General features: G+C 44.5%; 1 protein-coding gene across 2 annotated transcripts in view; it reads right to left on the bottom strand.

Moving 5' to 3' along the window:
- Positions 1-3778: 3778 nt before the first annotated feature.
- FBXO42 (F-box protein 42) overlaps positions 3779-24743 on the bottom strand; it is a 78040-nt gene continuing 57075 nt past the window's right edge. The window contains exons 5-10 of one of the 2 annotated variants that reach the window (XM_081056146.1): positions 13097-13250; positions 12174-12284; positions 10762-10858; positions 10224-10280; positions 9080-9196; positions 3779-8567 (exon numbers count right to left, since the gene is read on the bottom strand). In XM_081056146.1, the coding sequence (XP_080912272.1) occupies positions 7452-8567; positions 9080-9196; positions 10224-10280; positions 10762-10858; positions 12174-12284; positions 13097-13250 (1652 nt within the window). In that variant the 3' untranslated portion in view covers positions 3779-7451. The remainder of the gene's footprint in view (positions 8568-9079; positions 9197-10223; positions 10281-10761; positions 10859-12173; positions 12285-13096; positions 13251-24743) is intronic. The other variant, XM_081056147.1, reaches the window with a different exon arrangement.

The raw sequence follows: 24743 nt of genomic DNA, 5'->3' as shown, positions 1-24743 counted from the left end.
TGACCTCTGGTCATCAAATGCACGGATCGCTGTGCACTGTCCTCAGCCCAGAACATGCCAGACCTCCTAAAGCCCTTTGGTAGTCTTCCTGGAGCAAGGGGAGTCTGGCGGAGGCCTACAGGTCTGCTGACATCTCGCATTACTGACTGCCAGAGGCCAAGCCTGGGACTCCACAGAAAGGCTCTATCCTCTCCTGCCCCTGGCCTCAGTTTAGCAGGGTGAGGCCAGGGCAAGGAGAAGAGCAACGCTGTAGTTCTCTGGCTTCCAGAGCAGCCATCCTGTCCCTGGCTGGCTGTGTTGGTTACAGATGGTTCTGACTCACCTCCTTCTTATCTTTTTAATGTGCCCTCTGCACTGTCTTTTGGCCTCAGAAGCTCAGGCTTTGCCATCTCTGTTCAGCTCAATGTGACATCTCCCTGGTTTGGGCAAAGGTTGTAAGCTCCTCAAGGGATGGGCCTCTTTGCAGTCACCTGTGTCTCAGTGCCTCAAGGGTCAGTACATACTCAGAGTATGGACGCTGAGAATGATCCCCGGGGTGGTCCTGGGTTCTCCTGGTCTTCCTGTGGGAGGGCGGCGGCCCAGGACCCCTGGCTCCAGGACGCAGCTTTCTTCTTCTTCCGGGCTTCTGCCTGGTAAGGCCTGGCTCTCAGCCCTCCTTCCCTGCAGTGGGTGAACAGACAGGCTCCCTAGTGGAGGTATGACACACTCTGCCAGGCCTCTTAGACCTTTTCTTAAAACATTAGCTTAGCTTTGTGCACGCTGACAGGGCCTGGGCCCAGAGCCCAGCCCTGTGGGGAAAACACTAGCTTTCCCACAGGTGGGGGCTGGGGCAGAGAGTGCAGGCGGACTAGCCTGGAGATGGTGCTCAGAAGCAGGGCACATGCCAGACGAGGGGTCCTACCCAGGCCGTGCCAACAGAGGTAAGGGGAACACGGGCCCTTTTCTCCTCCAGAACATTCGGTTTCCTTCTCAAGACTGCCCCCAACAAAGCACCCAAGTCTCAAAGCCTCTCACAGGGTGCCCCCAGGTGGCCTTTTGGTGGAAGTACACCCATTCCACAGACGAACAGTAATTGCTGGTTCCAGCTAAATTGCTAACCTGTGAGGCTGGCAGCATCGTGGCCATTTTAGTGATAAAACTGAGGCTCAGAGAGGTGGACAGTGTGACAGGGCCAGCTTTTGAGCCAAGGTCTTTCCTGGTCCAAACTGTGTGCCTACGTCCCCGTCTTGCATCCTCTCTAGGAAGTCCTTTCAGCGTCCACAAAATGTCTCAAGAGTGGAAAGGGCATGTAGGGGTGGGTCGCTTGGTCCCATTCTAGCTGATGCATAAAACAGCTGTCATCCCTCGCATGCAAGTTATTACTCTCGGCTTGAATACTTCCAGCAATGGTGAAATCATTACCTCACAAAGAATCCACAATATCACCGAACCGCTTTTGTTGGTGGTATATTGTAGACAGAGGGAGAGATGGGGATATTTATGGGCATTGAGAGAAGGCAGACCTTAGCTGGGGACGCGCCCCTCTGCCTGGGGGAGGTGAGCAGGTGCAGAGAAGCCAGGTAAACCCGTCACACAAGGCAGCACTATAGCCCGCAGGATGTCCAGTAATGCCTTCTGCCCTGCCTGGGACTGAGGATGCTCCAAGCCTAGTCTTTCCCAGCTTCCCTGGATTAGGGTGACGTGAGGCAGCCTTGAGCTGAAGAGCCAGCTCAGGGTAGTGACATGGGCAAGGCCTTGGTCTCCTCATCTGAGTCAGTGAGTCCTGCACTGCCCCTCACAGAGCCAGCTGGAAAAGAGCTGCAAAGACCCAGGAGGGAGAAAGGACAGTGCGCAGCTGCCCCTTTCCGAACTAGACCCAAATGTGCACAGGCCTCTGGCCCTCTCGCACCCAGGGGCGTGGCCAGGGAGTGTTATGCTAGGCCTGCATGGGAAGGTGGTGGCTGCCAACTCCTGGAAGGCCGTAGGTGAGTCATGGACCGTCTCGGAGCTGTGATCTCGATATTAAGGTTTCTCCCCAAATCGGCACGCTGCCTCTTCTCTGCTCACACCCATCCTTCGACCTGGGCTGTCACACTGCTGTCTTCTTGTTCTGATCCCTCCAGAGCGGGACATGCTCCTCAGTGGTCAGGAGCGCGGCCTCTGGCATGGACAGACTAAGTTAGGAGAGCCTTACGGGCGGCCTACCCTGGAGGCTGGGCGTGTGGGGTCTTCCCCTGGCACCGATGTCTGCCTCCTGCCCCAGGACCACCAATCGCCACTGGCATCCTACCCACTGAACATCGCCTCCTCCGCATCCCACAGACACAACCCATGCAATGGTTGAATTCCTCCAGTGACACCAAACTGGTTCCACCTGTTACATTGAGCTCTGAACGTAACAAAGTTCTTCCCAAGGACCCTGAAACCTCTTCCTGCGAGCTTCTACCCCCTGGACCTGGTTCAGCCCAACAGACCCACAAGGAGCCAGTCTCACCCTTTCACAAGAACCACTGCAGACGCATTCGAAACAATCATCTATTCGACCACCAACTCAGTGCCTGCCAGCACTCCGTGCACCCGCGGCCCTTCCTCACATCACACTCTGGTTTGCAGTAAACAGCACAGCCAGCCTCAGACTATATAGTGTTAGAAGTGGAAGCCTCATCCTGCAACCCGGGACGAGAGCTACAGGCCTACAGCGCCTGCGTCTGGGCCATGCAGTATGTTCTGAATGAAAGAACGTTAAGTGCTCGGCACAAAGACCCAGGGGTATAAGAAACTGGCACATAGTTGCTAAGTAGCTTCAGGGCTGCAGTCCCCTATTATCCTCAGGGTGCCTGGCTCTTCCAGGCCCCCACACGGGTGGGCGGGCTCATGTCAGCAGCCCCCAAATGACACTACCAGACCGGGAGCCAACTAAGGGTGCTTTGAATCCAGGCAGAACACCTCAGGTGCCCAGAGGCTGAATTCAACTGGCAAGCCAAGGAACAAAGTCCAAAAGGGAGATGAAACGACGGAGACAGTTCTGACCTGATTTATGGCACAGCTGCTCCGTACTGCTCCGGAGAGGCAGAAGCCTCTAAGGCTCTCCTGACATCTAAAAGACGCCCCAGGCAACGGCAGCCACGCAGCCTCCTTCCAAAGGCCATGCTCCTACCAATTTACACACGGCGCCCAGCCCTGTCCTTCAAAATCCTGTCTTTGCTTCCGGGGCTAATTATCACAGCCACCATTTTTGAGCACCTACTATGTGCCAGGCACTTTTTGCTGGTGATTTTCACATCCAATTTTAGTTAATCCTCATGATCCTGTTTAAGATAGAAACCACTGCATTTATGGACAAGGAAATGTGTATCCAAGGGTGAGCAGTAAGTAGGGGGAGGCCAGGCCTCTAGGACTTCAGGCCTGAGTTCCCAGCCACTACTGGCTGTGCTGTTTCAAGACCCCGGAGCCTGTGTCCTCACCTTTGCTTAGGAGGCCGCGATGACGCAGATGTTGTCCTGGCCCCTGGGCCTCTGCTGCAACCTCCTGGGTCTCCACTGCAGGCCGGTACTGAGACTCTGAAACCCCGACTCCTTCAAGCATGATGGAGAGGGCTGCTTTAGAAATGGCGTTGTTCTCAGGGAAGGGCAACTCTCCACCTCTACCCGGAAACACAACCATCCTAGAGAAGGATATTTCCAACTACTTTGCTTCCACCTTCAGTCTCCAACCTCAACTGCTTTCCATTCATTACAGCTTTGTTTCTTTCGACTAATAAAACAGTGAAGACAGTTCTGTTCATTTTGTTTTATTTGTTAAATTGCTAAAAAGTCATCAGAGGGAAACATTAACAAAAAAATGTAATCGACAGAGATTTAAATATCAATGAAATCAAATCCACTTTTCATTCCTACACTGTTATGTGCCTAAAATGATCAGCTCAGGGTAAGCCACCCGGGGACCCCTGAGTTGTATGGGAAACAACACTCACAGCACCAGCTTGGCCAGGGCACACTGGTGTGCACTGACGTGAACCCTGGTTGGTGGGAGGGGAGCAGAGCAAGGAGAGGACAGACGGGGGCAACGCCTCAGGGTCGCTCATGGGACAATGAGCATGGTGAGGGAGCCACTTACCGGTGCCCATGCAGAACATGCCTTCTGCAGTCTGTGGGGAGGCTGCACGGGGCCCAGGCCTCGTTTCAGCTTCCGGGCTGCTGGGTGTGTTCAGACCCTCCCCACTGACTTGTGCGCTGGTACGAGACCACAGATAACGCAAAGCAGAGCACATCACCATGCCAGGATCACCACAAGGACGAGGACAGACAACCCAACCAGGAATATCACTTTGGGCGGGGGGGGGAAGGAAGCAAAGCAGGAAACCCAGAAAGATAACGTGAAAGGAAAGCGTCCCTTCGTTCTCCATCAGCTGGTGGCTTTCTGCGCTCCCAAGTCAAGACTTCTTCAGTTGGTTTTCTTTCTTCCTCCTCTTCTTCATTTTAAACAGTTCCAATACAGTTCCTAGAACAGTTCATGGTTTCAGCTCTTGATATAAAACTCAAACATTAAAATCAAATCAATCCACAGAGGGCGGGTGGGAGAGCAAGCCCAGGATTGCCTCACAACTAAATTTATGCTTGTTTCGACACCTAGTTTGTGCTCCCAAAAATGTGCGGTGGGGTGGAGATTGTGGAGCCCACCCCCCACGTGTAGAATAAGGGTGGAAACAAGAAGGAAAAGGCAGAACCCTCTCTGCTGCCCAGACTGCAAAATGAGAAAACAGGAAGCTCTGTCCAAGAAGGTAAGAAGAGACTAAAATTCCCACTTGAGGTCAGTGAGGTGGCCGGTGAAATCAGTATGACGGGGGGGGGCTCTCAAAGGCACGCTTGCAGGAAGGGAAGGGGTTAAAGCTTCAAGTAGAAACAAAATGTATTCTAAATACTTAAATACTGATAAATATCTGCTTTAGGCGCTCCTGAAGGTTTAAAAAACATATTTTGTCTCATTTTGCTCAGTGATTTTTAAGACAAAATTGGCATCCTATCAAAACCGGACTTGCGATTAAATCTCATCTGACGGAAGCATCCCCGGGCTGTGGAAATGGTCACCTCAGCTGAGACACCTGAAGTCCCACTGCATGTGCGGCTTCACAAGGGCCAGAGGAGACTGTCGCCTGGACTGTGCTGCGTCGCTCTCCCAAGGTTCCACAGTGCAGGAGCCACCAAGACCAACCCCACCGCGGGCAGACGAGGCAGGTTTTTCTTAAAGAGCTGTAAACACTGTCTGGTTCCGAGTGGTGTGGGCAATACTGGGATGCCAGGGAGTCCCGAAGAGCTGGCTTACTTTCTAAAGCAATCATCTGTTACCTGCCTACTTGGGGAAAGTAAAGGAATCAAGGTAACAGCTGGCTTAGGAAGGCCACAGGGCAAAGGGAAAGATTAAAAAGTTGAGATTCTGCACTGTCAGCCTTCCCAATATTTTGTAGTTAAACAGGAACTGAGTTTGGAGGCACTGTCCATGCACAAACGCAGTGTCATAAACACGGCTTGGCAACAGCAGTAATGCCCAAAGCGCCGCTAATGCTCTAGGCTGGCTTTCTCTTGTAAGGACGCACATGATCTAACAGTCTTTGCCAAAGGACTGGCAGCAGCCCCAGAGTGGGGAGTCTGGAAAGCTAAGTGCTGAGCTATGAGCAGTTGGACACCACAGAAGTAAGCACATGGTAGTTCCTTCATCCAAGGGAGCACACAGAGCAGTTTCTGGAACTCATACCCCTCCCTGCCTCCCTGGGAGCTGGCCCTTTCCTGGTCCAGGAGGGCTTTCCCTCTAAGACCACATTGTAAAAGCTAATGGCTAGGGGAAAGGATTCAACATGATGTAACAGGACAAAACATACTTCAGACAGACTGCTGAGTGCTGGCTGAACGCCAGGACCCAGGGCCAGCTGCAGCAGGCTTGTGCTTGGGAAATGCTAACAAGAAAAAGGGGAGTGTGGGGATGGGAAATGGAATGTTTTGAAATTTAAATCCTAAAAGCAAAATAAAAAATCCTCTTTCCATTGATGAGAAATCACCAAAACCCCACATTTAAGTGATTTCAATGTGTCCAGGCCGTGGTTTTAGAGACTGGTAACTTGTAACTTCCTGTATCAACCAAAGAAATGCTCTAGTTGGTTACATCTTATCTCAGAAATGAGTGAAAGTAAAAACCCAAGCCTTGTTTGGGTAACACTTGAATGAGACAATCAGAATGCGGGAGCTGCTGCCAAGGTCAGCCATGCACCACAGAGGCCAAGCACATGATACTCTACCAATCACCAGTTAGTAACCAGGCAGAAAAACGCAGGTCACAACAAAGGCAAAAAGAATTTCTAGAAAGACTTGTTACTGGGATTCCTTCTCAGGATCAATTTCCACATTTTACAAATATGGATGGGTGTGTCCAATATGCTTTGGAAGTAAAAAGAAGCCCATAAGGGAAAAATCAGTATCTTTTGATGCTTCAAGGATTTCTCATGATACTGGCATCTTGGAATTCCCTACGGGCCCCTTAGTGACACCAGAGAAAAGTGTTCCAGAAATATTTCTAAGAGATTTCTCTGGGCCCCTGAGCTTTGTAAAAGAAACAAAAAATGAGAAAGGTTTTAGGGCTTTAAAAAAATCTGCATATGTAAGAAAAAAAAAGGGAAGAAGGAAAGAAAAGAAAGGCAGCCTCTGAAGATCAAATTTTAAAAGAAAAAGAACAAATGTGGTTTTGGGCAACTTTCAACGAGTACGACTGTCAGAAAATTCCACAGATACCAAAATGTTTTCTGAGACACGGAGGGAACACTCAAAAGACCAACGGACACTAGGTGGACAAGTGTCACTGCAGACACACTGTGTCACGATGATCCTGGCACACAAACGTGGAGCAAAACCCCTTGCTGGGGAACTGTCTTCAGTCACCAAGGGCAGAACGGGGCCAGGCATACAGCGTTATAGCACAGAGCAGTTCTCACAGGTCCTCTGGGTTTTGAGAGAAGAACAGTTTTCTATCGGTCACTTTTCCTGCCAGCACCTGGAGCCCGCACTTGTGCACTTTACACACGCCCTTTCCTTTTCTGACTCTGAGAAGGCCACACAGAGATTTACAGAGGGCTCTTCAGTTTCTTTAGGAAAGATCTGATATTAATCTGTTCCCTAAATTCTTGGTCTAGTTACCAGCAAAGTAGAAAAAGGCAGCACACCCTCTGCTAAAACACAGCAACAGTTTTATCTGAACCAGGACAGAGATCTCTCCCTCTTTGTAAACAGAGTTGGCTATATAATATATATTTATATATAATTCTTTTCTTAATGGAGATTTGATCTGGAGTAAGTGAGTTTGGGAATTGGGGTTTTGGTTTATGGGAGTAATTCTGTCCTTTGTTTTCCCAATTCTCAGTCCAAATGCTTGCACGCTGGAAAATTCCAAATTAAAAGCCACAGAAAGGGAAAGGGGTTTAGAACATATTATCTCTTTGCTCGCACAAAGTACAAGGCATTTGTTTTTGGATAGTACTTCACATTCTGTTTCTTGTCCATGAGTCCTCCAAATATGATGAGTTCGCCCCTGCCTTGGACCACTGTATGCAGGCTGGTTTCAGGAGGCCCCACCACAGAACTGCTATTAAACACTTTCCATTTGACCCGCCCCTTCTCCTTGGTGTCTTTAATGTCCAGCACGTACATCTGCATGGGCTTACAGTTCATACTCTGGTACAAGGGTTTGCCAACATTTAGGGACTGTGGAGGGTGGTGGCCCAGGCGACGGGCAATGGGAGGTAAGGAATGTCCGTCTCCTTGGGCAGGCCCTGGCCGCGGAACGGGCACCGTTTCTCCACTGCTCAGGTTCTGGCTCCCGGGGGAGCCTGGAGAAGACCCCAGAGGAGGGCTTAGTGCTGCAGAGGCCGAGGGGCCTTTGGATGACATCGCTTTGATGGCTTCTAGGCTCCGACGCAGGGCACCTGGGGAGACGGCTCCTGCGAGGGCACTGGCCACATGTGGTGGGGTATGCACACCATTCGTCTGTTCAGGAAGGTGTCGCATGCTTCCCCCCACTGTCCTGTTGTCCACGCCATCCAGGTGATTGCTATTGGAAGCGGGTTTCAGATCCCAATTCAGATCTATTGATCCTAATCTCAGATCTTTCTGATCTGGTAGTGACCCTCGTCGAGGGGCCAAAGAAAGTCCCATTTTTAGGTCATATCCTTCAGTGGTAGATGGAGTGCTAGGAGATATGGCCTGTACAGGGCTGTCCAAGGAAGAACCACCTACAGCTGCTGTGCCTGGAGATAAACTCCCACCATTGAGGATGGGAGAGCCATCTCCTCTGGCTGGGGAAAGGCTCCCCTCCCGGGAACTGGAGGGGGTCTGCCTTTGAGCTCTGGGTCTCAGTGTTCCCCAGCGGCCGTTAACACACGGAGCTTCATCCATACTTCTTACTGGAGACTGAGAACGGTACTCTCGGGTTTCGGGAACCAGGGCTGGAGGAGTGGCACTGATAGGTGATGGGCGAGAGTTCAAACTGGGACTGAGTGGGGCTCTCCCACTGGGAGCCTGGCTGAAGACCACTACACACTGCCCCACCTGGAAGACAAAAGACCTGGGTTCAATTCGGATCATTCACTCAACTATCAAATGTCTTATCATGAACATCTGGGATATGCCAGGCATCTTGCAGGTACCTGAGATACAGAGATGAAAATAATGTAGTCTGCTTTTTAGGCTAGAATGGGAGAAAGACACGGGAGCAATTTGTTGCTATAGTGTGACATGTGCTATCATTAGAATTATGTCTACTGAATAGGGATAGAGTAGAGGGAGGAATCAGCTTTTGTTTGGGGGACCCTGGGGGAAAATCTTCTAGACAAAGACATGCTTATAGCTGGATTTAAAGGATGAATGGGGCCCACTGAGTTTTCTCTTCCAGTGATTCACATATGTAAGAATCGCCCAAGGAGCTATGGTTACTGTCCACTTATTTTGTGACATCAAGGTGTTTTCAATTTCTATACAAATTTGCTTAGAACTCTGACAAGTGGATTCGGCTGTACAGTACAGGACCTCTCCTCCTTCAGGACTGTCAGTTCCCCGCTTACCCGGCAAGCTGGATGGCACCACAGTTCTGGGGCCCCATGATCTTCATTTTCTACTTTGAGTGGCTGCCAGGCCCAGGGACCTGAGTGCATGTGCAACAACCAAGCATCCTTGAACAGCTGTAAGAGAAGAACCAACAACAGGACTCAGGTGTGGTTCATGTTACAAGACAAACGCACAGAGCTGGAATCTCAAAATTGTGCAGTCTGGTCTAGAGAGTATGTGGGCTCTTCAGAAAAAATAGCAGTCTTTGGTTATTCATTGATTTCTGCCTTTATTCATTCATATATTATAAGTGGCCAGGCACATGAAATCGTGCTTGTGACCCTTGAATCAATTTTAAGTGGTTTTGAATTTTGCCTGTGGTTGTCTGTATGCATGTATATGGGGGAGGATGGATAGATAATACATATTGTATTTCCCCGAAAATAAGACTGAATCTTATAGTCATTGTTGCTCTAAAAGATGCATGAGGGCTTATGTTCAGGAGATGTCATCCTGAAAAATCATGCTAGGGCTTATTTTCTGGTTAGGTCTTATTTTCGGGGAAACACGATATTCATAACTTTATGAATCTGCATTCTTAAAATAAATTCCGTAAAATCTGGCAACTATCAACCTACTTTTCTGTCCCACCCGTCCTTGACAAAATTATAGCAGCAAACATTATAGCCTAAAGAGGAAGTGGGGGTAGGAAAAATATAGATATGAATATTCAGAGATGAATGTCTCGGATTAAAAGCACCTCTCCCCTCCCCCAAAAAAGAGCGAAGAAAAAGGCTAGAAAATACAAAGGCTACATACCTGAATGGAAAATGAAAATGCCACAGAAATGATCTTGCACATTCTCACAAGAGGAGACAGGATCATATATATAATATATATTATATATATATTTTTTCATGAGATGTAAAATACAGCATAGGGAATACAGTCAATAGTATTGTAAGTTCTGTACGGTGTCAGATGGGTAGTAGACTTGTTTGGGTTATCAGTTTGTAAGGGGTGTAAATGTCTAATCATTATGTTATTTTGTACACTTGAAACTAATAATAAAAAAGAGAGAGAGAGAAAGACGAGACAGGAGAAGAAAGTTTTGACTACTCAGCAGCATGTGCACGGGAATGCCACACCAGCAATACTCACAGCATTGGGACCGCCACACCCTCCAAGGATTAAGATAGTTGCATCATCTATGACAATCTGGGAAGAGGAAGAAATTTAAAATAAACCTATAAAGACACAGGCATCTGACCTCCTATGTTTCAGTCATATAGGTTATGAAAACAACCTAGCCAGCTCCCAAATGCCGTCTTCTAGTTACCAGTAAGCCCTCCATTCTCCCGTGCCAATTCTGATCCCTGTGAACAAATTACTGATGATTCACCTGAATGGGTATGTTCTTTGTTGATCAACTATTAACATGAGAGTGCCAATCACATAAAATACAGGGTTCTCTTAAGAAACGAAGCAGCAAAGTAAAGGCTTTGGGGAGAAGCATAATATAAAGCCACTAAAAATAAATGGAACCCATTGGAAGTTGAAAAGCAAATACCAGCAAAAATAATGAGAAATTCTCTTTTGGCATGCATGTTGGCATCTTCCCTGACTCCCTCCTCCCTCTCCTGTCCTAACTGAAAGATGCTACAGTGTTGGCTGACTAGTTATTTTCATTCCTGAGCACCTGAGATTGGCCACCTCGAGGATGAGGGCTGGGACCAGAGATGTTTGGCTTGGACCACACCCACTGCTCGAGGTCAAGGACCCAGACATCATTGCTCCTGTGAAGACAAGACACAAGGATGAAGGAACTGAAATCGACCAGGGACCACAAGAGCTGACTGATCTAAATAAAGTCACATTTATAAAGATGCCCCACTAAGTGCCACACTCGTGGTCAGTGCTTCAACTTCCGCTCCTTTCCCTGGAACCCACCTGGAGACCCTCAAACCTCTGTTCTTTCCACCGACCCGTAAGGCCTTATTTGTCTGCGTCATGTGTGTAGTCACACACTAACACCTAACATAAGAGTTAACTGGTGAGAGCAGGAAATAGCTACTGGTGAAGATACAGTCTTCACTAAAAGCAAAAACCACAAGGAAGAGAAAAAAATTATTCAAAAGGCAGCTCTATCATTGTCCAGGAGATAAAGATTTATTGATTTGGGCTACAAAAAGTCATTTCACCATGGCTAATGAGAGCTGCAGCTTTATCAAGGACAAACTGGCATCTCCAACCCTCAAGGGACCAGTATGGCAAGGACAAACTCCTAGATAGCTGTCTCTATTTTATGGTCCCCTTTGTAAGGTCATTTATTCACACATAGGGACACAGGAGCTCCCAAATCTTAAGCCCTCAACCTTCTCATCTGGAGGGTTGCTCACACAGTCTCTTCCACGAATGTTTTAAAATAGGAAGATAGAGAGCACCTGAGAGAACAGGGTTGGGTCTGGCATGGTTTCTGACAGCGCTCATCAACTTTCATTTCAGAGTACAACGGAAATGACCACTGCTGCTGCTACTGCTGAATCAGACAGACGGTGATCCAGATGGGCAGCTCTGGCTCTTGACTCTGGCCTGAGCTGACCACTTGTGGCCAGAGATGGAGAGGACAGTGGGTATGGATAACAAGCCTCACAGAAGTAGGTCAGACCTGACACAGTTTTCTGGCTCCTACCCACTCCCCCAACCTGTCCCATCTGGAGAGCGAGCCATTCCACCTGTCCTGTCAAGCTACCTCCCCCCTTTTCTAAAGCGCACAAGCTGTGTCATAAGGGAGCGCAAGCAAAAGCTCTGTGTCTTGGAAGGTGGCCTTCTGCAGGCACAGGGAGCAGCAGACAAGGGGGAGACCTAATGAACAGAACCACACACCCAATGAAGAGAGACTCTAACCAGCCCTGATTCTATGGAGCAAGTTTTCCAATTTATTGGTCTGTGACTAGGGGATCAAAAAATGGAATACTAGGGCGAGGTAACTAATTGGATGGATCTGAACCATGTTCAGGAATACAGACCCCAACTAGTTCACTTTTCTGACCTGTTATTCCCAGTAGTATTTACCTGCAAATTGACAGGGGGCAAACCAAAGATACTTACATTTGCCGGGATCCTAAGGAACCACCAAAGACAATCATTTTATCATCTATCACACAGGAGGAATGGCCAGCCATGGGAGGAGGCCCATGGGTGGTCACAATGCAGTTCCACCTAATATAAAAAGACAAGAGGAAGTCAAGAAGTCAGCACCATCTGCTCTGGTCTTATGTGTTTAAGGTGGAAAACAGTAAGTAGACATCGATTAAAATGACAATTCTGTCACCTTTAGTATAGATACTATGAGAATAGTAAATGGGCGCTGGCATAAAGTGTTTATGCCTTTTCTACCAAGCTGCTAAAGGTGCGTTCACTTTCAAGTTCTCCATGTGTATGGCTTGGAGGTAGAGTGGAGAGATGAGAAGACGGTGACCAGGGACTCCGTCACGGTTCCTTTGCTGCTTCAGCCTAATTGGCTGAAGGAGCACCACTTGCCACTCCTTTTACAGTCCTGATGAGTAGAAGCTACCAAGAGCCCTGTACTAAGTAGTCCATTATAAGGAACAGGGGTTTCGGCCATTTAAAAAAGACATGTTTGAGAAACAAGTGGGAGTCAGTCTTGGGGACATAGCAAGGAGTAAGGAACCATCTGGATCTGCAGCACTCCTGGGGAATAAACAGCCAAAGCTGAAGAGCTAGCTCCCTGTTCAACTGGCTCATTCATTTTCCTTCGAAGAGGAATAAATCTCTTCCACTTTTTCTCTTTAGAATGAGGGTCCTTAATTTTAGGTTTTAACGGGGTCCTGGAAACCCTCTGAAACTGCAGGGCAAAATCTGTGCATATGTAATTTTTTTTTTTCCTGGGAAAAGAGTGTATCAAATTCTTTCATCAAATCCTCGAGGAGATTTTTGGACACAAAAAGAAGACAAGGAATCCATTCATTTAAAATCTTACATTCCAGATTGAAAACACCTTTGTGGCTTACCAGTTTTTAGAGGGTGAGTAAGTGTGTATTTCATCAAAGAATCTCTCTGGTTGGTGCAGGGGATACGGGCTTGGCCTCGTCCAGCCACCAAACAGCACCAACAGGTCCTTGTACACGACCAGAGTTGCTCCCGCTTTGGGGGAAGGATAGGACCCTGGGAGAAGTCAGTAACACGTGGTTAGGATTCAGGCTCTCATGACAAGTCATAGGTAGGCTGTCTACAGACCACCTTTCCCTGGAAGAGCGGCAAAACAGAAACCAATGCTATAAAGCATAAGGGAAATGAAGAGACAAAAGTGGGTTTGCAGATCTGAGAGCAAACCATCACCAATTTATACATCTTTTATATTTAAAACAGAGAAACCTGAGTTTGAGGAAAGTTACTTGGCCTCTCTCAGGCTTAGTTTGCTCTGCTGAAGTTCGGGGTACAAGTACTTATCTCAAAAGACTGTTTTGCATATTAAATAATACATTCAAAGCAACTAGCACAGTGCCTGGCACATAGTAGGTGCTCAATAAATGTTGATTCTCCTGCCCATCTCTTTAAAAAGCTTAGTAGAGATCACAAAGGAAAGAATGTAAGGGACTCAGGGGGGAGTATGTAGAGAGGCTAGACACCTGGATGCCACTTAAAAAATAACTGCTGCTACCAAACATAGGTCAAAAAGTAGGCAGAATGCAGTTCTCCTGTGTCCTGAGTGAAATGTTAACACAGTGACCTCTAGTGACCCTTAGCTATGGGCCTAACACAAACGGGAGCCCACTTTCGAGGCTGATATGAAGGCCTTCCAGTGAAACTGCAGGCCTTCCACCAAGAGTGACTACTAAGGCCCTCCAGGCTGGACCCCTGAACTAACTAGGTTGACCAAATTTTGAAACAACAGAAATCTGACTTATGCTGGAAAACTTTAGGGATAAAATATGTCCTATAGGAGCGTAACTTTTCAGAGCTTTTGGTCTTGGAAACAATTGCTAGTTCTGTCAATCCCTTACTTTACATGCCACCTTTAGTTTGCTCAAGACCAAAGTACTTTGTCTCAATATCCAGGTGTCAGTAAATACTGGAAATTAAAAAGAACTAGTTGTTGTTGTTAAAACTGTGGGATCCATTTTACAAAGGCAATCTTAAGCAGAAGGAATCCCAATAGTATATTAACCTGATAGCAGTTGAGGAGTTCCGCTTTGGCTCCCCTTGCAGCACGGGGTTATGAGGAGGGACATGGCTGCAAAGCCCTGCTCAGACTGCTGTCATGATGTCAATCACAAAGTCTGGAGGCTGAAAAGGTGGAGCGGAGCACTGCCTTCCGTAAAAGTAACTTCACATGATTCCCTGAGAAGGCGCCAGTCTTCAGGATACAGAGCGAGCATCTGAAACACTTTGTGGCATCAGCGATTGTGAATACTTTCCTCATCGAACAAACATCCATCCAACAGGGTCTCACCGCAGAAATGAGTCCTCTAGGAACAGTGCTCGTGTCAATCAGCAACACTGCGACACTGACGGCCGTATTCCATGAGCTAGTTCTTGCTACCCTCGCATCCCTCAGGAATTGTGACGAAGGGGGCTACTCATGATCTGCTGTCCTTCACAGAGTCTCATGATTTCTGGCTAAAAACTGTGCCTTCCTAGGAGGACGCCCCCAACCCAACTAGAAAACCTAATAAAATGGTCTCGTTAAAATGCTAGTGTTACCCAAAGATGATTTACTTTGTGAAATACCAAAGCCTCAAGCTCTTGCCTTTACCTTGGAACTCAGAAGTACTGTGGAAAGCTTGGGAAAAGTAAACAAAGTAACAGACTTCGGCAGAATAGTAACTTAAAAGTCTTCCAGACTGAGATTTGGATTTGAGATACTGGAAATCCTGGCTTTTAAAATCAACTGTATAAAAGGGAAGCAGCAGACCACGGGTCCCCAAAATAGCAAAAACATGAGAACAAAAATAGAATCTTTAACGTAAACTGGACAATTTGTATCAAAAAATTTTAAGCGCATATGCTTTGAATCAGCAATTTCATTTTTAGGGATCAATCTCATGAGATAGATGGGCAAATGAAAAAAGAAATAAATACAATGATGCTCATTTGGTGTTCAAACAGATCAAGGAATAGCCATATAAGACTACACTACGTGGCAACCACAAATTACATGGCCTTTATTTGTCTTAGAATGAGCACGCTCTATGACGTGAAAACGGAAAGCAGCAAGTGACAGAACATGGACTGATAATAGCTACCAGGTGATGGGCGCTCTGCTCCTAGCACTGTGTGAAGTGCTAGACACACAACCGAGGAGGTAGGCCCTACTGTGATCCCCACTGACTGGATAAAGCAACTGAGGCACAGAGTGGTTAATTTCCCCAAGGTCACACATCCAAGTAGTGTCAGAGAAGGAATTTGAATCCATGCAAATTGAGCCCATTTAAAAAAATCAAATTTCCTGTATATGTTCATTACATATAAAAGAAAGTCTAGAAGGTCGATAAATAGTTGATCTCTCTGAACGGTAAGATTATAGACGATTTTCATTTTCTTCTTTATAAAAGACTTTCTGTATTGGCTGAACTTTGCAAAAAGTGATCCTTGCTCATTGTGATTAGGAAAAAACAAAGAAAGCTATTTCAGTTGTTTAAAGTGAGAAATAGGAACTCAATGCAACTGTCTCTTCCAGCCCCTCACTACTCACTCCACTTAATGACGGCCTCTATGAGAGGTTACATAGAGTAGATTCTCAACCCCTTATTTGAAATTCCAAAATCGTCCAAGTTCTTTTTCAAAACTCATCTGGTCACAAAACTTGACCTGAAATGACGAGGCTATTGAACAGTCTTTATTTAATCTCTTTATTTAATCTGCTACAGATTAAATAAAGATTAAATACAGATTAATCTGTGTTGCTGTCAGAATCGTAGTTAAGATTGATTAGAGGGTGCTGCTGCAGCCTCCACCGACGTATTCCAAAGGCATATCCATCATATTCCCCTTCTAAAATCTGAAAAACTCTCAATTCCAAAACACAATTAGCACCAAAGGTTTAACCTAAGGAACTATGGTTAAGACCACAGGCTCTGAAGCCAGCCTGCTGGACTCAGATCTCAGCCCTGCCACATAACTAGCTATGAAACTCAGGCCAGTTTCCTGCCTCAGTTTCCATATGTATAAAATGGAATTTAACAACAGCACCTGCCTTATAAAGTGGTTATGAAGCTTAAATGAGTTAAATCATGTAATGCATTTAGAACAGTGCCTGGTATTCTTATTATTATTGTTAAAGCAAATTAACACGACGTTAATACCAGGTCAATTAGTCACAGACATCTATCTATCTGCTGGTACTGCTATCTGCGTAGCACAGTCTATGAGAATAGAGCTGAACCGGTGGACAGATTTCACTACTAGTATTTGACCAGAGTATTCCTTGCAGAATAACTATTTAGCTCAAGAAAGCACAATAGAAATAAAATTGTGACTGACAGTAGAGGATATGAAAGGGAAGTTATCCAAGTCCCAGGAAGGTAAATCTAATACATCAAATGTAATTTGAAAACAAAAAACAATGGTTAACATGGTAAGATGAGTTTGCGTTTGCTCTTTCACGTGTACAATATGTTTCCTGTAATATCTTTTAAAACAAATTATCAGTATTTTATGAGGCAAGGCAAATCAATGTTTACCAGTTCTGGGTTCAAAGAGATTACAAATGTAGTATAAGAATACATACCTCTTCAGGAGAAAAACCATTCACAGACTTAAAAAGAGCGCTGGTAAAACATGACATGCACAATCAAACCTGAGGAACGGCTGTACTTTAGACCTGCACTGTCCAGCACACTTACCATTAGCCACGTGGTTCTGGTGGCTCCCGAACTGGAAGGCACAGACTTTCCATCATTACAGAAAGTTCTACTTTACACAAAGGGTTTTAAATTCATAAACTGCGCCTATGTTTAGAGGGTATAGGGAAAGCTGTAGGAATGAATGTGTGACTTGATTGACTTTTCAGAGAAATTACAATTACTGCTACTTATAACTACTACTACTGCTACTAAGGATGACTAATATTTATTGGGCATTTACTATACGCTAGGCACCTTCCTAAGTGCTTTACATGTTTTAACTAATTTAATCCTTTCCAAAGACCTAGTTTTAGTCCCATTTTACAGATGAGATTACTGAAGCACAGCTCATTTAGATAACTTCCCAAGTTCACAGAACTAATAAGTGGCGGGGCCAGGATTCCAATCCATTTATCTCAATACAAAAATCATCTTCTTAACCTTTATACCAGACTGCTCTTCATGCATACAGATACATTCCTTCTGACGAGTAGTTGCCACAAACACGTCAGACACCCTAAAAAGTTTGAGTGTTTCAAAGCTGAAAAAGCTCTTTCCTAAATCTTAATTAGGTAAGCCACAGACCTAGGTTAGACAGAGAGATAAGGAAACCGAATAGGCTATTCCTAGGGCCTCTTTTTCTCCACAAGGCTCTGGGTCATATTTTGCTGCTACTGCAGGACCCTGTACTTGTTCTCTGGACTCTCCAAGGAAAGCTAAGCTGGGGCCAGTGACAATGATAAAGCAATCCTTATGGATTATTTCAGGTAAGGGGTTTCCAAAATGAAGTCCCAAATATCTTGGTATTTTGGAAAGCCAAAAATCTCTCCTTCTACTTATCCCAGAGTGGGAGAACTCCCTCATCCAGCATTTCCAAGGTCTGTTTTATGTCACAAATAGAAACTTTAACCTCAGCATCTTACTTAAATATCTCCACAGCTAAGTAGAGTCATGCTAAAAGTTAAATTAATCATGCTTCTCTACCTCCATTTGTAAGGAATGTGAGAAAAAATTACTATACAAGAACAAATGAAGCAGGAGGCAGGGAAGGCACAGAAGTCAACATACAACTTCTATACAGTTAATTCAGCAGCAAGAGGGCAAAGATACAGGTGTATCAAGTTTTCTATGACCCAATTATGCATGTTTGCATTATTTGTTGCAAATCAGATACTTTTAAATTCTTGTTACTTTAAATCAATATTGTGAAGCCTTCATAAAGAGTCCCTACTTTTATCACTTCCAAAAATCTACGTATTTTATATTTTGAATTTGTTTAAAGCAGAGTCTTTAACTCTCCTTCTAATTATCTTAATGGAAGGTCCACAAAGAAAATGAATTAAATTTATGGTGAGATCAGAGACTGCAGAGGACAATGAACCTTGGCAATTTTTGTATCTTTATTTAATAGTCTCTTTAGCCAAGTGGAAAACAAACAATAAATGTTTAGTAGAATTTTGAGAGAAAAAAAAAAAGAAATTCGTGTTCAAATTACATATTTAATTCATTGTTTTAAAGTCCTAAGAAAAGTAAGCTATTTAAATGCCTTTTACTTATAAACGCCCAGTACTTATAATCTTTCTTTAAAACAGAAATACATCACCATACATTACTAGACAGGGGAAACAACTAACTTAGCTATGGAATGTCCTTAGATAGAATGTTAGGTCCTAAAGTTTGAAGAATTGCACCTATGTGCATGCAGTTTGTTCACAGGGTATCCTGAATGATACGGCATAGTTTTTAACAATTTTTTATTAAAACACACCCACCTACTACATTAGAGACGGAGTCGTTGGAAATCTTGTACAATACAGGCTACTCCGACAGTAGAATCTCCACAGTTAAAAGGCCCATCCATCACCACCATGGTGACATATGAAATAAACACCTTTCCTTCAAGAAAACTTATAAATGAAGGTTTTACACTCATTAAGACATTTCTTGGCCTGCCTTCAAAAATAATGAGGCCACTGGGAAAGGTGGAGGAAGAAAGGGTGTCCCTCCCATGTAGCTTCTCACCAAGCACCCCAGTACCAAATGTACCCATATCAAACTTGGACGGACATGTTACTGGAGCCTGCTCCCCCAGAGTCAGTGCTTCTCCTCATCGGCTTCACTCCCAAAACACGCCAAAGGCCTCCTAATCACACAGCAGATATGATCAATGGAGCAAATTTCAAAACAAGGCACAAGCCAAAAATGGCAGCTGTGGGAACCTGGATGATCAGATAGGCACCCTCTACACAGAACTAACATTCCCTAAAATTGCTAATTGGTTCAGATGTTTCCCAAGGTTCCGATGAATCAGAAGAAAATTTCACATGTGAAAGGCAGTGGTAGAATTACAAGGCATTCCTGTTTACTTTTGCAAAGATGGTAAAACAGTGAAGCAATTACAAATTCTGGTTTGGTTTCTATGCCACTTTCCCACAATTGCAGTTTCTATTCACATAGAACCAGGACAAGAAGAGCAGCTCAACTATTTGATATATGATAAAACAAACACCTTTTTTAACTGAGGGTGTTTGTATTTTACGCATGACTTAAAATTATTTTTATATCTGCACACTCTGATCATGATTTATTATTATTAGCTTATTATTAAGGTGGTATAAATCATAGTTACCATTCCCCTAGAGCTGTAGTTCTTGGACTTTAGCTGCATCAGAAGTAGCTGGAGGTCTTGTTAACAACACAACTCGCTGGACCCCTCTCTGAGTTTCTTATTTAGGAGGATGGGGTGGGGTCTGAGAAATTGCATTTCTAACCAGCTCCCTGGTGAAGCTGATGTTAGGGACTAGCCTTGAAGAGCCACGCTGGAGAAAGTGAAATCAGCCTTGAGTGACTCTGCGAGACAAGGCTCCAGTATGACTCTAAAAGGGCACGCAGGCCGCCTTTTGCCTTACATCCAAGTTCAGTTGATTTTTCTTAGCACTGAATCTATCCAGTCTTCTTTCTGTGCATACACACTGTATATGACTCCATGGGACCCTTCAATTTGACAGTAGAGCAAGGACGAGGGTCCAAAGTCGGTTTTCCTGGACAAATGCTTTGATTAAAGAGGTGCTGAAAGGAACGACTTTAACACTGTCAATGTACAAACATTTCCCTGGTCGTCCTCATCTACATGTCACTGAACCTACACTCTGCAAAATAAATTTTAAAAATTGTTCCATCTGCTGGCTTTCTGGCAAATCACTTTTAAGACTTACTTATAGCAACATAAGCAACTTGCTAATAGTTCTCCAAGACTCTGAAAATAGAAAGATCTAAAACTACGAATCAGGGACTATAAGAGGTAAAGTTTGAAAACAAGAAAACTATGAGCATGAAAAATTTAACTGTGGGACTCACTAACATACTAATGAATCCAGAGGAAAAGCACTGGACAAAAACATCTCTACTGAGCTCATGAAATTCCAGAATTCCAGGATGTTCTGGTGTGTGATTTGCTTTTTTTTTTTTTTAAGGATTTTATTGGGGAAGGAGAACAGGACTTTATTGGGGAACAGTGTGTACTTCCAGGACTTTTTTCCAAATCAAGTTGTTGTCCTTTCAATCCTAGCCGTGGAGGGTGCCGTTCAGCTTCAAGTTGTTGTCCTTTCAGTCTTAGTTGTGGAGGGCGCAGCTCAGCTCCAGGTCCAATTGCTGTTTTCTAGTTGCAGGGGGCGCTGCCCACCATCCCTTGCAGGAGTCGAACCAGCAACCTTGAGAGGACGTGCTGCAACCAACTGAGCCATCCGGGAGCTCAGCGGCAGCTCAGCTCAAGGTACCGTGTTCAATCTTAGTTGCAGGGGGCACAGCCCACCATCCCTTGTGGGACTCAAGGAATGAGAGCTCACTGTGGTTGAGAGCCCACTGGCCCATGTGGGACTCGAACCGGCAGCCCTCGGAGTTAGGAGCACGGAGCTCCAACCACCGGCAGGCCCTCATTTGCTTTTTAAAGGGGGTATAGTCTAACTGCTTCTTAACTGGCAGTCAAAACCTTTTCCCTGAATGCTTTCAAATTATTGTCTCGTCATGATGCCAGAGGGGACAGGAGGGAATGAGTAATGGCACTGATGTTTCCGATCATACTCTCCATCTCCTAGTCACGACTCTTCACACACACACACTTTATCAGGGCAGGTCCAATGAAAGGCATTCACTCCAGATGTAGTACACTGGTCCTTCCCACACAAAACTGGCCTTGAGGGCAAAATAAGACCAGATAGACCAGATTGACTGACCAGCCTACCTTACGGTTTCTTTTGTGTGGGTACATTTCGGTGGTAGTGAGGAGCCTGAATTGGTGTCTGTATGGGGGGTGGGGAGAGATTAATTTTGCTGATAGGACCCAAGCTGGGTCTCCGGAAGCTGCTCAAGCCTGTGGCTAGATAGAGCTGTCATTTGGTAGTGTGTGAAGTGACTGACCTTGATAGCAAGAGATCAGAGGTCAGAAGAATAATCTGGAGAGGCATTTCCCAGAATACCACATTAGCATCTGAATCAGAAAACCTCAAGAACATAAAAGGACAGGCTGGCGCTTACAACTCAGGAGGCAAGAAACCCTTTAGTTTTTCTTTAAACTGCTGGGGTTGTCATTTATCTGCTTACATCTCTAAACCGTTTTGATTTTATGGGTAATACTTTGTAATAGGAACAAGACAAGCATGTTTCATGGTTTCATGGTTTGAGGAATAAGGAGACAAAATGAAAATTTAGAAGAACACTTCACTTGGGCTGTGAACACCTTGAAGACAAGTAACTATTCAGAATGGTCTCCCAAGTATGCAGTCGGACCACAGGGGCTCTGTCTGGAACAGATATCAATTTCTCTTCTGATGACAACAATAGTTCCGTTTTAATATAATTACAGTAAGTCTTTGCATTTAGATCGATGCCCATGGAAGATACATAAATATAATGTTTATTTTAAAGAAGGGAAGTAGGAGGTAGTATCAAGTTATCCTTTGGCAAAGTTACTACAGAACCTCTCAACTCCTTTCTAAGATTTGGTTCTAGCCAAGTGTGCCCTGTAACTCAGTCTAAAATAGAGATTTCAGTTAATCATCAAGGACACGGTACTAGATGCAAAAGAACTAACTTCCTCCACATAGACACGGCTTTTTCTTAGGACCTGCCAGCACCATCTCTTCCTGTGCTGGGCGGAAGGCCCTCTGAGGGGAGGGAGGGGTGAACGGAGAGGGGCCTCCTGTATCTACCTCAATCCGAGTATTTAGCACACTGTGTTGAAATAAGTCTCCCAATAAGATTATTCTATCCTAGAGGACAGGAGCTATTTTTTTTTTTTTTTTTATGAAAAAGTTTACTAAACTGAACCAATCCACAGAAGCCCGATGGTTACAGATCCCTTATGAGTCGTGCTGAGAACTGGCTCCAGTTCTCACAACCTACCTGGAGGCATCAGTAGGCCTTTCCCAGGGGAAAGGCCAAATGCTTCTTTAGGTGTTCCCCGCACACTCCCCCGCCCTTTTTTTTTGCTTTTCCTATTTTATTCCTCAGTTGCAACATGGCCAGAAAGTTACTGATTGACATCAAAACAACTTACTGATATCAGACAAAGCTTGTTTGGCTCTTAAGCTTCGGTGTACACATTTTTATTATTAAAATTATACCCACATCTTTAAAAACGTCACTCCTTGGGTCATTTACAGAACATCCAAAACAAGAGGAACTTTTGTAATGGGCATGAGAAAATTTTAAATCCTGTATAACCATATATGCCACAGGCAGGAACAAAAGAAATTCCCTATTGGCATTGTTTTCATTTCTCAACAAACCCAAATGAAAGACTGTTTGATGAATAGGGCAGCACTTATCAGCTAAAAATTAACAACATGAAAACCAGTAATAGTTCCTTGTCCATTTCAAGTAGTCTTTTGATTCAATTTCTGGGGAAGGAGAAGAGGTTCAGAGTCTCAATTTAATCTGATAAATTGTTAATTGCAGTTCTAATGGGGGGGTACTCTTTTAAGTGGCTCTGTTTAGAAGTGAAAACAATGTTGCCAGTCATAAAGTTTCTGGCCTGGTGTCAAAACAGGAAAATCTTAGTCAGGCAGGAGAGAGCCAAACTGAAATATGGTATAATCTTCTTCTCTTCCCCGGGGTACCAAAATTTACTCAGATTCATGCTATGCAAATTTTCCCACTCTTCTCTCCAGCAGGAGAGAATATGTACCCACCTTAGAAAAGCATGTATTCTGGAAAAATCCCAGGATCTGAACTTTATAAATAAACAGGAAGGATTCCTTCCTTTCCTAGGGGAACCCACTGGTTCTCCTCTCATTCACATCTCCCGAGACCACCACAGATCCAGGCTGTTCCAGGATTGCATAGGGCTAGAGGAGACAAGGAGAAATCACCAACTCATAAAGATTAACTAGGACTGGATCCATGGATCAGGAAGAAGCTAATACAAAAAGAATTTAAAATAGTCACTTAAGTAACATCCCATGCCTTATTCATAGAGATTGGCATCTGAAGTGGAGTTTGGGCCCTGGGTGACTTCCATGAAAAAAAAAAATGGACGTAGAGATTCAAATACTTCATACTTATTTTCATCAAAAGCACATCATCTTAATAAAAACAACCAGCCAATACAATACAATACAATAACCAGTATTGTAGTGTATGTAATCTGAACAAAAACTATGAAAGGCAGGTATTACCATATCTACCCTAAAGGTGATGCAAATGAGATGCTTAAATAACCCAGTTACTAAGTAACAGAGAGCTGGATGCAATCGTCTGTTTGCCTGATCAAAAACCATGGTCTTAATGGTATTACCGTGTATCCTCCCTCCTTCCCATAACACATTCCTGCCATCACTTCAGGTCATGAGATCCTAATAATTAGTACCTTTAATTATTAGCCAAGTGGTCTTTCCTCCCCAAACCTCTATAATACTTAGTTATATCATCAAATCGTCCCACTTAGAGCAGGACTAAGTGAATAGAGAACTCCTTCCGATACTTCCCATGTCTAGAATATTTCTTAAAGCTGACAATTAAATCTTAAGTAAAAAATGAGTGCATATGTCCACAAACAAACTTATATAAGAATGCTTGTTGCAGCTATATTCAAAGTAGAAACAACCCAAGTATCTATCAACAGGAAATGGGTAAAAAAAAAAAAAGCGGTATACTCATATTATGGAATACTCACAGCAATAAAAAGGAATAAACTCTGATAGATGCAGCTACATGGCTGAATCTCAAAAAAACCAAGATGAACCTCCACAAAAATCTGTTAGAACAGTGGTTACCTCTGCAAGGCGTGGTGTTAACAGGAAAGGGGCATGAGGGACCTTTCTGAGGTAACAGAAGTATTTTCTATCCTGATATAGGTGATGAATATGACTGTATACATATGTAAAAAAGTTTTTGAGTTGTGCACCTAAGATTTGTTCATTTTACTATATGTAAATTATGTCTTAATAAAATATTGCTAAGAAAAAAAGACTGGCTACTGTCAAAGCTGTACAGTGAACTGTAAACCCTGTGTACACTGCTGTCACACGGCGTCACCTACGACTTTCACCAGGAAACAGAAGTGTCAGCAACCCACTGTCAGAATTAGAATTCATTACATGAGGTCTTCAAGAACACATTACTCACGTAAAATGCAACCACCCTGGAACTCACATATGTAAATCAAATAGCAAGAAACATTTTAAGATTGGGCCGTGGGATTTCAGTAGGCTTACTAAAATGGGAGAGAAGGCAAAAAAGAACAGAGTGTAAAAGCCCACAAATCAAATATGAAATCCATAGCCCCTAATCACTTCCAGAGAGAACTATGGAAAAG

This window comes from Rhinolophus hipposideros, assembly GCF_964194185.1.
Source record: "Rhinolophus hipposideros genome assembly, chromosome: 8".
NCBI lineage: Eukaryota > Metazoa > Chordata > Mammalia > Chiroptera > Rhinolophidae > Rhinolophus > Rhinolophus hipposideros.
The sequence above is the reverse complement of the archived record's forward strand: the minus strand, read 5'-3'. Positions and strand labels throughout refer to the sequence as shown.